The sequence below is a fragment of the Chelmon rostratus genome, chromosome 3 (genome assembly GCF_017976325.1).
Source record: "Chelmon rostratus isolate fCheRos1 chromosome 3, fCheRos1.pri, whole genome shotgun sequence".
Lineage (NCBI taxonomy): Eukaryota > Metazoa > Chordata > Actinopteri > Chaetodontiformes > Chaetodontidae > Chelmon > Chelmon rostratus.
In genome coordinates, this window is record NC_055660.1 from 3,858,460 (window position 1) to 3,871,932 (window position 13,473).

The 13,473-nt window shown below is 44.0% G+C and overlaps 1 protein-coding gene across 3 annotated transcripts; it reads left to right on the plus strand.

The window, feature by feature from the left end:
* The first annotated feature begins 9,631 nt into the window (after positions 1-9,631).
* pou4f2 (POU class 4 homeobox 2) lies at positions 9,632-11,105 on the plus strand. Of its 3 annotated transcripts, none has more exons than XM_041934023.1 (3): positions 9,638-9,705; positions 9,796-9,854; positions 10,144-11,105. In XM_041934023.1, exons 1-3 carry the CDS (start codon positions 9,638-9,640, stop codon positions 11,103-11,105), a joined length of 1,089 nt encoding a protein of 362 aa, XP_041789957.1. The 3 variants fall into 3 exon arrangements, with proteins under 3 accessions (XP_041789956.1, XP_041789957.1, XP_041789958.1); XM_041934024.1 differs by having other exon boundaries at positions 9,799-9,854; XM_041934022.1 differs by having other exon boundaries at positions 9,632-9,850; positions 10,173-11,105.
* Positions 11,106-13,473: the final 2,368 nt, after the last annotated feature.

The window sequence follows — 13,473 nt, forward strand, 5'->3', positions numbered from 1 at the left end:
AGGAAACAACATGGAACTGCTATGCTTCTTAATGTCAGTCTGACTAACACAAACAACCATGGTGAAAAACAAGCCAAGGCTTCAAATCTTGTAGAAAGTGGAAATCAGTACGAGTGAGATGCTTGGTGGCTCCAATGCCTAAATGTACTGGAAATGCTGGTGCAACTGGCCTGCTCTTTACAGATTAAGTATCACCTCCTCAGTTTCAGGACAAAAAAATAAGAACAGCAACATTTGAATGGCCACTGACAGCTACACCTCAGTCGAATCGGTTCAACGTCGACACTTCACGCTTTCGAGGCATGCATGAAGGGCCAGTCTACGGAGGCGCCATGCAGCACGATTAGATCTAAATACGCTGACTCTTACACTGTTTGTTTGTTTATTGAGGCGAGTCAGGGGGTGTTCTGAGCCTCAGAACTGCATTTAAAGCTGATCTGGCTCCTTCAGACAGTGCTGCATCCGACTTCCTGTTGTCGACTCGCAGTTGCCACGGAAAAATTGCTGCTGCAGCCTTAGACAACCTACAGCACTTTGTATGCCGAAAGAAAAGAGTTAATTAGAAATACAAATTCTCCCAGATTGTTATTAATGGGAACTGTAGAGTAAGCAACACATATTTTGTGCCCATAAGTAATTCTCAGGTATCTTTGATCTGTGGCCCACAGCGGATGCTGCTGCGTGCCGCTGTCTGGCTTCTGGGACTCTGCCAGCGCCAGACATCTGGCTACTTTGTTATCATTGGCTGATCTGCTCCCGGGAGGCCACTCTTGTGACACCAGGCAGAGAGTGTCCTGGCAAGGAAAATTATCAGCACATTTTGAGTGGATTAGAGTTCCAAAGTGGTCTTCAAATCTCTACAGGGGTCTGGTGAGCCATGCTCTACTGGGGGTTCCTCAGGGCTCTGTTTTGACAACACTGTTGATTTGAAAGGCAGCGAGGGTATGGCTCCCACTGTTGCATCACAGGTTTCAGGCAACATCTTAGGAAGTGAAAAAAGGCCCCCAATTATGATCTGTCAGATGTAGAAGGGGGGGAAATGCACCAAAGACTTCCCGTGATTAGTGTGGAGAATCTGAGTTGCAGCAAATGTTCGTACGTCATTCATACTCCAGTGTCATATCTGGCAAAAATCTATTTAGTCTGATTCTTTTTCACTGACTAATGCAGTTTTGCTGTTCTTCAAATTCTGCAGCTCTGAAATTTTCAGTCACGTTCATAAAACCTTTGCCTTGAGCTTTTTTTTGTTTTTTTGTTTTTTTTTTAAACTCTAAAGGAGGTAAATATGACTCCATCTCAAAGGTTGTGTCTGACAATCCGTCATACAAAACACTTGTTTAGAGGTCAAAGAAAAGAATGCTGCATAAGCACTGGCTTAGTGGAAGGGGGAAAAAAGCCATGATGTGACAATCTGAACCTTATTCACAGGATTGATTGAGGTATCGTGTCTTCTCCCTTTTTTCTCTTGGCGTTTCCATTTGTGAATACAAAGCTGCGGTGACCCATAAATATTACATGGTGTGGAGATGCAAAGCAGGAATTAATGACTGGGGTGTGTGTGTGAGAGAGCGAGTGTATGGCAGGTCCCAATGGGATTCTGCTTAGACAGGCGGGCATGGTGAGGGTGTGGTCTCTCTCTCACTCTCTCTCTGTCTCACACACACACACACACACACACACAGAATGCAGGCTGTTTTTTTTCTCCACATCTCTACAGGGCTGCATGATTTTTGGCCAGCGTGCTAACCTGCCTGTCAGAGGCTCAGTGGTCTCCACAGTTTCAGCCCATTGTTTCCACTCAGCTACTCGCTAAACTCGAAACCAGTAATTCTGCACAGACAGAGGACTCGAGCTTCAAAAGAACTAACTCATCAGTCTGTTAATCAATTATTCAATTAAGAGATTTTTGTTTTTAACTTATAATGAGAAATTGAGCCATTTAAAAAAAACAAGATGACAAACATTTTCCACTTTCAGCTTCTCAAATGTGAGAACTTGCTACTCTTTCCTGTTTTATATCACTGTAAATAGAATATCTTTAAGTTTTGGGCTGTTGTTGGACAAAATAAGCAATCTGAGGTTGTCATCTTGGTGATTGGAACTTTCCATTCTATGATTCATCAGTTAAGAGGCTAAGCGATGATGAAAAATAATCATTAGCCGAAGGCCGAGCATTGATTACTACGACTCAGTCTCAATTCAATGTGTCTCGATAGCAGCCTGGTCTCTCTCAGAGAATTTGCTGATTCGCTGATTAACTGAATCGTTGGGCAGTATTTTGATAATAGATCAGCTTCTCAATTACGAGTATTTGCTGTTTTTCTCTTGCTCGTGTGATGTAAGTGTCATCTTGGGCTTTAGGCCTTTTTAATGGATGTTTTTCACTCAAGAATATAATTGCCAGTTTTACTGATGCTGAATTAGCTGCAGCCCTACTCTGTCATTCACAAACATACACACCATAAAACGCTCAATGAGCACATGGGAACCAAGTGGTGGGCCAAGCTCTGACCGCATTCCAAACATTGCCATAAAACACCGCCAACATGTGATCAGGGCACTCTGAGATAATGACAAAGTAGTTATTTGAGGTTACAAGAAAGAGACAGACAGGAAGAAAAGCACAAAAAGAGAAAAAGAGAGAGAGACTGGGAGAGACCGAGATCAGCTTTTCCTCTCTGCTTAGCATGATGAATCGGTTGAGGAGGGGCCACTTGACACCTGTCACCTAACCAGCCAGGCACAATTACCTCCAGGGGGAGGACGGGGGACTTGCTAGGGAGTTGTGCATAGCTCCCAGTGAAATAGACGAGCGTTTGAAGATCATTAGTGTTACAGGCCCTGTCTTCGTGGCCCTGTCCAACCTCCTGAATGGCTTGCTTTGATCACCGCGCTGCGTTTTTGTCAATAGTATGGGTACACCGCATAAATTATAAAGTTATACACACAAAGTCAGCAGGTAAAACGCCACACTCAATTTCTGCTTCGGCCACAGATGGGGCAGCTGATTGCAGGTAATGAGCATCATCATCGCTCCGCAGCCAATAATGTGTGGTGGCCGAGCTCCCGTGTTGCTATCATGTTCGGGCCAGTGGCTTCGCAGAATGGCACCCGCGTGTTTGGAGCACAACAAAAAGAAAGCGCGAAGCTGCTCAGAAGAGATTTCAGTCTGGTCTACATGTGAGTCCAGAGTCCTGTTAACATCTGTGATGGAGGACGTACACTAATGTCACTGTTATGTATATAATCTGTGTATTTTTAATGAACAGAATTCAAGTTTTTGGTCGACTATGCTTCTACAGTTTGACGGTGCGACGCAGGTAAATGTGACACATATTATCTAATCTGAGGCTGTTAAAGAGGAGGTTACACTGGTAATGTTTTTAAGCCTGTAAATAAAATATAATCTGTAAGTTTGGAGTTGTGATAAATAATAAATGCTGCAAATGTTCTGTATACAGGCAGAACTCTTCAAAAATGTACACACACATCAAATTAAGTTGGTTGAACTAATGCCAAAAAAGACATTTACAAAGAGAAAGCATGGATTAAAACTTCACTTTTGATGGTAAAAAATCCCCTTATATATAGGTTGAAGGACAGTTCAAGATTAACAGTATAGACGACTTCACAGATCACAAGCATTAGATGTCACGCATGCCGCACAACTGCAGCATCGTGCCCTCTTAAGTATTGTGTTTGGCAGTGCACTGCAGCGGCTTCGGCGAAGAAAAATGATCATTATAGCTGATGAGGCAGGGGCTTCGAATGATGACAGTGTGACAGCAGTGAGCTTTTTAATTTGTCGGATCAGATTGTGACACGCTCCATCACAGGACGGAGGAAATCTTTTCATTTGTGCAGAAGAAAGGGGGAAAGGAGGTCAATTAGCATCAACCATTAGACAACCCAGTGACAAGCAATATATTACCGCGTGGGACAGTCAAACTAATGAGAGAGGCAGAAGAAATGTTCATTCAGGTTGGACAGGATTCTGCAATCATCCCGCTACATTAATCACCCGTATAGCACTTGACATACGCATTCTTTATAGTGGCACGCTCCGAGGTGTAACTCCTCATACACGCTGCCTTCCCCACCATCCCCTCTGTTGTCATATGAGGTCAGGTTTACTCAAAGGAACGTCTGTCATGTCAAACGTTATCCTACAGAACCGCGTGCACCAACGCTACATCACCTGCATGCACTTTACAGTCATTCATGCTTTACTGCGTACATTTAAGAGGTTTTATTGTTTTAGTCATTTTATCATTCAGGCGTGATCAGTCAAATGTGGACGACATTTGATCAGATGTGTGAATGACCACGTCGCTTTAAAGATCACAAAGCCTTCCACCAATATGGTCTTCGCCAAAAGCAGCATGGGAGAGAGGATCTCATTTTATCAGAAGAGACAATCTCAAAGCGAGGATTTCTTTTTTTTCCCCCCTTTGCCAGGCTTTATTTGACTGGCTGTCAGGTATAACGCGCCTCTCTCGATATTGATCTGAAGAACCTTAAGGTATGTGACATCATTATGAGGCTTGACCTTATCATCTACTGCCCCGCAGCCTATAGGCAGGGCTGGGCCAGAATCTAATGCCTCCCCTCCCACACCACCAAAGGTTGGTACCTGGTGCGTAATAGGGAAATTGGTGGTGGTGTTATTTGTTTTCCTGACCTCATGGCACACTTCACTCTCAAGGCCTCTAATCAGTCGTGGCCTGAGGTTGGCTTCACTAGCAGACTAAAAAAAAAATCTCTTTACAATATCTCCACGCGGCAACTGTGGTACAGTAGCACATGCACTAATCAATATTTCTATATTAACGATGCAGTAAATGACAATGTGTAATGTGAAAGCTCAAGCTTGTAGTGACGACCCCACAGAGAAACAGATCTACGCAGGGTTTTTATTTTCTTTCAGCTTTTTGTTTCGGTTCACCCTCACGACACACCAGACGGCAAAACTTGACTCGGTGGAGACCAAAACAGAGCGAAATGAGGGAATATTGGACTTATAAAGGGGCTCTTAATACATGCTAAAATTGCTCTTTTGTAAACAGGTAACTTTATACCTTATGAGGTGATCCTATGTCAGTGTTGTGTTTACATCTTGTTCCACTGCCCCCAAGTGGCCCAAACAACATCTAGGATTACAGATTTAAGATTCTGGAAATATGACAGTTGTGGTTAAAAAAGAGAGAGAGAGAGAGAGAGAGAGAGAGAGAGAGAGAGAGAAAGCCACCTTTGACTGTTGGACTGCAAAGCCACAACAAATCTTGATTCGTGGTGTAGATGCATCCACCAACACAACTTATGCATCCTTCTATTCCACCTCACTATGTGAACAAATTTAGGAAGCAGCTGAATTGTGACACAAGAAGGTGTGTTGTTTCTTCATTGCATATTTAGGCCTTTTCCAATGTCCTTTTGTTATTAAATGAATTGCTATTTTATCAGAAAAGAGGCCTATTTCAGGCCTTATCAACAATTTTAAATAAAGCTCTCACAAAATGTTAGAAAAAAGCAGATCTGCATCAGCCTATTAAAACGAAGTAGAACATCCTGAGATCTTGATGCTTTTATTAAGCCCCACATAGAGATCAAACAGGAAACCATCTCAGAGTTTGTATACCAGTTGAGCTGCAATTCAAGTGCAGTTTTTGAAACCTCTTTCATTATCTCAAGTGGTGAGCCACTTGTTCCCTCTGAGAGCTACAGCGCAGTGTGTGACATTTAGTAAATCCTGACGGCTTCTGCCTTTTGTTGTATGCATTTAAACAACACATTAAAGCCAGAACGTTCCTTGTGGAACCTGTCACATTTCTCAGGTAAAAGCAGATGAATAAATAAAGCACTGCTGTTAGTGGCTGAAACACCCCCTTCTTTGTGTGATTTGCTGTTGCCTTGAGTTAGATCCTGATCTCTTTGTAGACCCTCTCCCAACAAGCATTGACCTTCTGCTCCGACATGTAAAGAGCTCCACGAGATCAGAAAGGGGAGGGGGGAGCTGTGAATAAAGGCATCACCACTGCGAGCAGCCGAGAGACTTCATCCACTTCACTCCGCACTCCTCTCCCTCTCCTCTCCTCTGTCTCTCGCTGCAGCTTTATCTCTGCGTTCAGTCTCGGAGCGGAGATACCTTGTTGGCGGCACAAAGGAGCGGCTCTGTAATAAAAACAGCTGTCTCTGGTGGTCTCGGTGTAATTGGGATTGTTAACGTGGAGAGCTCCTGAGGGAGGCTGAGTGGAGTATGTCTTTGTGTAAAGCACACAGACACCTCTGCAGCACTGCTTGATTCGGATGTAAGTAAGAGAGTGAGGAGGAAAAAAAGCAAACAAGTCACCTGAGTTATATCAAGCTTTGCCGCGTGTGCTCCCTCTATTTTTCTTGGGCTTTACTTTTATTTTTAGACAGTGCCGATTTATTTATACGTAGCAAAGCTCCTTGAAGTGAGAGCAATCTTTTCTCGCACAATTCTACTGAGGGTTTGTGTTTTTAAAGGCAAGGTATGACTGCACCTTTCAGCAATGAGACAAGGCTTTTTATGATAGCAACAATCCCTCCAATTACTGCAGCGGCGCGATTACACAAATTGAGGCTAAAAATATTTAAAACTGGATTTAGCTGACGATGGAGTAAAATTTTAAAAAGCCTAAACAAAAAACCAGCCCGATCTCAAAGAAGTAGGATGTTCCTCATTTGGAGTCTTTTTAAAATATGTATTCCTAATTTATTAAAAAAATATCTGAAATCAGTGTATCTGGCTTTCCTTAATAAAATGAGTTATTTTTGCTTATAAAATATTTAAAATTAAAATGAGGCATATAAGGTGCTATTATAGCTCATGTAAGCAAATACAAATGAAACATTAAAAAAAGAAAAATGCACTATATGGTATTTAAAACCATTTCTATACCAGCCTGTGATTCTTACTGAAATATCCAGGATTGCCACTTAATTGTGTTTGCCATGGCAGACCCTTCAGAGGTAATTCTGCTAATCAGCCTGACATACTGTCCTCCCTCAAACCTGAGAAAGCTGTTGGCACAGGAAGTAATGGGCTTAGGTACTTGAACACACTCACTAAAGTGTTGAAAATGTACTTCAAAGTCAATTGCTTGGGAGCAGCTCGGGCTGATTTATTTGACTTAAGATATACTTTTTTGTGTGTTTCATTGTGGATGAAAATTTCATACGCCAATTTAGAGGTGGTGAAATATAAATGATTTCTTTAAAGTTTCATCATAAATCAGTCTGTCGGTATATGTGAGCAGACACTGATTGCTCCTTGATGTCTCCTGAGCCTGATCTCTGTCTCCTGGTGTCTGGAGGTGGCTCCAGCAGCGCCTGCTGTCCCGCTGGGGAGGCAACATATTTCTGCAGCTGGGTGGCTCTCTCTCACTCTCTCTCTCACATGCAATGCAAAACTGCTATGCAGCAACACCAGCATGCTACTGTCGCAGCCACGGGGACATATTAAATGACTATATGCATGCAAGAAAAGAAAAGAAAAGAAACAAAGAGCCGACGCGTCTGCCGCCACATTAACGCTGCAACGTCGGTAGCCTCGACTAAAATGCTTGCAGACTCTTATCGAAGCGGAGCGCAGGCTGCGGCCACAAACCGGGGCGGCGATGTGCAGCCTGTAATTAGGATTAGACCAGATTTGATAATCTCTAGTGAAACGGGGGGACTCAATGTGGACTCCTTAATATCAGGGATTTATATTATTTATCATTTAAGGGGTCAAAGCAGCGCCTGTCAAAGGCATTGATCATCGCTTCATAACTGCTACAAGATGTCACACCTTCTTGTGTGTGTGTGTGTGTGTGTGTGTGTGTGAGAGAGAGAGAGAGAGAGAGTGTGTGAAGTGTTTTGAAAAATTGGAGCCATGCAGGCAAAGCAAACACAATCCAAGAAGCATCGTTTTCCACCAGAATACTTTCAGACCAGCGAGAGACTCACATCATAACAATTATCTCATCCTATAGACGCGACCATACTGAACAAATGAGACAGCCCTTGTTAATTACAACGCGATTAAACGTTTAATTATGTCGCCGATGATGTGGTTTAATTAGAGGAAAGATAAGATAATAGCCTGCTATGACAAGTGTATAGATTTCCCATTAAATCGTGCAAATTGTTTTAAAAATCCACTTTTCGTCGTCACTCGTTAAGTAACTAGTGTCAAACAGCGTGCATAAAATAATACGAAATAGTAGAAAATAGCTGATAAAGGTTGCTCATTTATTTCTGTTATTTTCCACAAGTTTTTTCAAGATTAATATAATCACCATAACTAGAAAGGAGAAAAAACTGCGGGCGATAATATGAAACATTTCCTCCAGTCTACCTTAAATTTAGATAGTAATCTGAAAGATGGCAAAACCTTTTGGAATTATTTTTTTTCCAAGTTTTATTTTTGTTTTAGTTGTAATCATGAAATTACAGAAATATATATTTAGCTTCACGATAATAAGTTTGATGAATTTTGACCTAAGCAGGCGCAGTGGAGCTGACCATGGCATCTGAACACAGCAGTCAACAATAAAATACATTCAGGTGCAATAAGTCGGAAATCAAAAAGTCTCTGAACTTCATAACAGTTGGTTGGTTAACGAGGTGTTGGTGGTGAGGAGCAGAGTCATTTGAAATAAATGCCTTGTCGCAGACTGCCCATGCGCAGAGTCCCCAGCGGCGGCGGCGGCGGTGCTGCTGCTACTGCTGCTGGTGGAGGTGGAGGTGGTGGTGTGGCTAATGAAGAATAATAAATCATGAAAGGGTTTTTCAGGTACAGCTGAAAAGTGTGTGTGTGTGTGTGTGTGTGAGAAAGAGAGGGGGTGAGAGACTGAGAGCTGCAGAGAGGAGAGAGAGGGTGTGTGTGTGTGTGTGTGAGGGAGAGAGTGTGTGTGTGTGTGTGTGTGTGTGTGAGAGAGAGAGAGAGAGAGAGGGAGAGAGAGAGGCGGAGAGAGACTCAGTCTGCCCTACGCCTCAGAGCAGAGGCAGTTCGGGTCCCCGCAGCATTCAACGTAGTCGGAGAGGTACAGTACAGAGACTGTCGCCGCCATTACTTCTCACTTACGGTCATTTCAAGACGGAAACTTTTGACAAAAAAACCCAAACAGGTCAACCGAAGCGGCAGCACTTTTACACTTGAAGTATTTTGGAAATCCTAAGAGACGGAAAGAAACTTTTGTATTTTTTTTCTGGCGTCGTCTTGGAGGAGTTCTGCAGAAAAAAAAAATTAAAAAAATCCAAGGCAAAAAAAAAAATTATATAATACAAGGTGGAGTCGGTTAAAGGAGAAAAACAGACAGCTTTCTTCCTTTTTCTTTTCTTTTTGAACAAAGTCCGCACAGGAAAGCGCACCGGCTGCGCTCAGCTGCGCGGCTTGTCGGTGCCTGCGACATCTCATTCGGCAAAAAGGCGAGACACCTCCATACCTCCGCTAGTAATAATAAATACATGTGATAACTTCAGTGTTGGACGGCCGTCTTCTGCCTGCACTTTATTCGACAGTGACTTGAGATTCCTGCGAAACAATTGGGCTTCAACTCCCGACCGAGGAGGCGGAGTCTTAACTTATTAAAAGGAACTTGCCGAGGCTTGGACGCCCGCAAATATGATGATGATGTCTCTGAACAGCAAGCAGCCTTTCGCCATGGCCCACACCAGCTTGCCCGAACCCAAGTACTCGTTGCATTCCTCCTCATCCTCCACTCTGACTTCCAATGCACCCTCGTCCTCCTGCTCGTCCTCCCGACACAGCAGCACCATCATCAGCAGCAGCGGCGGCAGCAGCTCGGAGGCGATGCGCAGAGCCTGTCTCCCAACCCCACCGGTACGTATTCTGCATAATCACTGCTTAAAGGCACATTTTGACAGCCCACTTTTTTTTTTTTTTTTTTTGCTTGATGTTTTTTTCATGTCTGCACAGCAAATCACCCAACACCTCCATATTTTTTTTCCTCTGCTCAACTTATGTATTCAGTCGGCTTTGCCTTTCGTATTAATTTTTATGACCTGGGATGTTGCATGTGTCTTGTTTTGTGTGCTCCTTTTTTAGGATTTCTTTTTTTCACATTCTGGAAATGTTTTAAACCGAGGAGTGGAGGGAGAATTCCCTGCTGACAGTTATGTGTGCATTCTATTTGCAATTGCAGAGCAATATATTCGGAGGCTTGGATGAGAGTTTGTTGGCCCGGGCTGAAGCTCTAGCGGCGGTGGATATAGTCTCGCAGACCAAGAGCCACCACCACCCTCCACATCACAGTCCCTTCAAGCCGGACGCAACCTACCACACCATGAACACTCTCCCCTGCACCTCGTCTTCCTCCTCCTCCTCCTCGGTGCCTATTTCTCATCCGTCCGCCTTGGCTGGCCACCACCATCACCACCACCATCACCACCACCACCAGCCTCACCAGGCGCTGGAGGGGGACCTGCTGGACCACATCACTCCGGGACTGGCACTAGGAGCCATGGCAGGGCCGGATAGCTCGGTGGTTTCCACGCCTGCGCATCCTGCCCACATGGCGGGCATGAACCACATGCACCAGGCGGCCATCAACATGGCTCATGCCCACGGGCTACCACCGCACATGGGCATGAGCGACGTGGACGCCGATCCAAGGGACTTGGAAGCCTTCGCGGAGCGGTTTAAGCAGAGACGGATCAAACTCGGGGTTACCCAGGCGGATGTAGGGTCAGCTTTAGCCAGCCTGAAGATTCCTGGGGTGGGCTCCCTCAGCCAGAGCACCATCTGCCGATTCGAGTCCCTCACGCTCTCGCACAACAACATGATCGCGTTGAAGCCCATCCTGCAAGCGTGGCTAGAAGAAGCCGAGAAATCACACAGGGAGAAACTTAACAAACCCGAGTTATTCAACGGCGCGGAGAAAAAGCGGAAGCGCACGTCGATAGCCGCGCCGGAGAAGCGATCGCTGGAGGCCTACTTTGCCATCCAGCCGCGTCCCTCCTCGGAGAAAATCGCAGCGATCGCAGAGAAGCTGGACCTGAAAAAGAACGTGGTGCGGGTCTGGTTTTGCAACCAGCGACAGAAACAGAAACGAATGAAATACTCTGCATGCGTCTAAGATCGCTTTAAACCACCCCCCACCACCAAAAGACTTGGAACTGTTTAGAGACGATTTGTATCATATTTCCTATCCCACACCTTCTTTTTTCAATCATCGACGACTTTGTGCTTTGACAAAAATTCCTAAAACTGAACAATGACTGAAAGACTCGAAAAGCCCCCCCCCCCCCCCCCCATCATCACGGTCACGTCTTTCACTCGCTGAGAGGGGAGATGTGGAGCCGAGTAAAGCATCGTTTGACAGAGCAAGTAAGAACACTGTTTCCACACTTACAATGCTTCAGCTTTTTAATGCCAACGCAGTCTGACTTACAGGACTCTCTGCTTTCAGTTTTACTTCTGATTCATTTCAAATGAGGACTATAGTTTGCGTTAGCAGAAATACCCCCCCCCCCCCCACCCCAACGAAAATAGCATCGTTATTCCCACACAGCGGGGCTAGTTTAACTCAAAGCACTTGGTTGGTGACTATTAGTGTTTCTATATTTTTGGCTTATAGGATAAGCTACATCCCCCCCCCCACGAGTTCATGACGATGCAGTCTTATTCAGGGTCCATGAGGGGATTAAGAGGACAACACAAAGCTAATATTAGATTACTGCCAAATAACCCTCTGTAAATTAATAATTTACTTGTCACACACTTCATTCTGTGTCTAAATGTGTAATTAATTCCACTTATTTTGTTGCCATGTGTGATCAGAGTCAGGGATCCGTTTTGAAGACACCCGGGGGTTTGGACTGAGGTGGGCTTGTTTATTCTGAGGCCTCGGTACGCGCAGATATCGAAATAGTGACTCACTTGTGAGGATTTCACAGAATTTCGCATTTTAAAAAAATGATTTCTCGCCGGCTGCAATAAGTTTACAATCCAGCGTGGGCCGGTATCTTATGAACTATTTATTGAGTGAGGTCATGTTTACTTCATTATATATTTATTGGGATTCCCTCCCCCCCCTCCTCGTTTTGCTTGAGAAAATCAAATTCTGACAGCAAGTTAAGCGTGTTGTTCTGGTTTAAAGGGAAACGACTGTGAAACACACAGTCACAAATTTTAATTTACGACTTCTAACATCTGAGATGGTACAATCGAGATATATATGAGATAGTATTCTCTTTTTAAATTATTTTATGTATGTTTTCTGCTATTTATTTGTATAAATATACGCGCATCATTATGAAGTCCTTGCTTGTTAAAAATCACCTTGTTTAAGTAATGTTTTTTCTTGAAGAGAAAAGAAACAGCTTCATGGAAGTATACGTGTACAATGTAAATATTTCATTGGAACCAGTCGATGCACATAAATATATCCGTACAGGTTTTTGCTGTATTGCTGTTTTAGCTGAGGTAACTTATTTCTGTAATGTATGTTGCTTTTGGTTCCTGGTTAAATAATTCTATTAATTTATTACATCCATGTAATTTTAATTTATTTAATTATTGAACTGCAATATGTGTTTCATTAAAGAAAAAAAAACTTTAACATTTAATCGGACGTTTTCCATGACTATACACTGTGTAATGTGGCGTATTAATATTCTTTTATTTATGCATCTATTTATTTATTGATGAGGAGGATGGAAACGATTTAGCTGTGGGCTGCACAGCTTTTAAAAGAGATTTTGAGGATTCTTTAAAGCTTATTTGACTACAAATATGGCCATTTCTTTAAAGGTAGCATGACTCTGTTGTTACCAAAAGGTGTCAGGTTTGATGTTGGAAACAGCCATGAGCCCTGTCGCAGTGCCCATGAGCAAGACACCAACACTAACCCCACCCCCACCCTACAGCCCATGTTCTCCCACTGTATGGGTAATGCAAGAGACGAATAACTAACGTGAAAATGTAAAATGGATTGATTTTTTTTTTTTTTTTTTTGCCTGGACAGCGTCCTCCTCCAGGCCTCGTCATGAAACAGGCCTTCCAGGAGCCCCCTCTTCTCTATTCCATCAATGTTAAAGACGCACGTGGCTCCTCCACTGACTTGCTGCCAGCTTATGCAGCTCACTGTTGCCTTACCTGAGAGCAAATGCTAATATTCTATTAGAGTCTAATCAGTGGGTCTGCGGAGAGCTGGATGGGTCCCTGGAGCGCAGACTTGCCAGATGTCAGCCCGCCAGAAAAACAGCTCGCCTGCCAACGTGCCCGTCTCTATTTAAACACACACTCAGACGCGCGTCGGTCGTGCATGCGGGCACGCAGGCTTTGAAGCGAAACCTTTGCTTCGAAGTCACGGTTAGATACGAGGAGGAGGGTGGGAAGGAAAAAGAGGGGAGCGTTTGGAATGCCGTGTCCGTGGCAGAGGCGCTGTTTGTGGGCTTCGGGGCTGGTCGGCTGGCCGGCTGGTTGAGTGCTTCAGCACCATG

Bases quoted from the DNA above. Each gene is read 5' to 3' on its own strand.
- pou4f2 (XM_041934022.1), top strand. From the start codon at position 9,632: ATGATGATGATGTCTCTGAACAGCAAGCAGCCTTTCGCCATGGCCCAC. The intron at 9,851-10,172 runs GTACGTATTCTG...TTGCAATTGCAG, and splicing joins CCTGTCTCCCAACCCCACCG to AGCAATATATTCGGAGGCTT.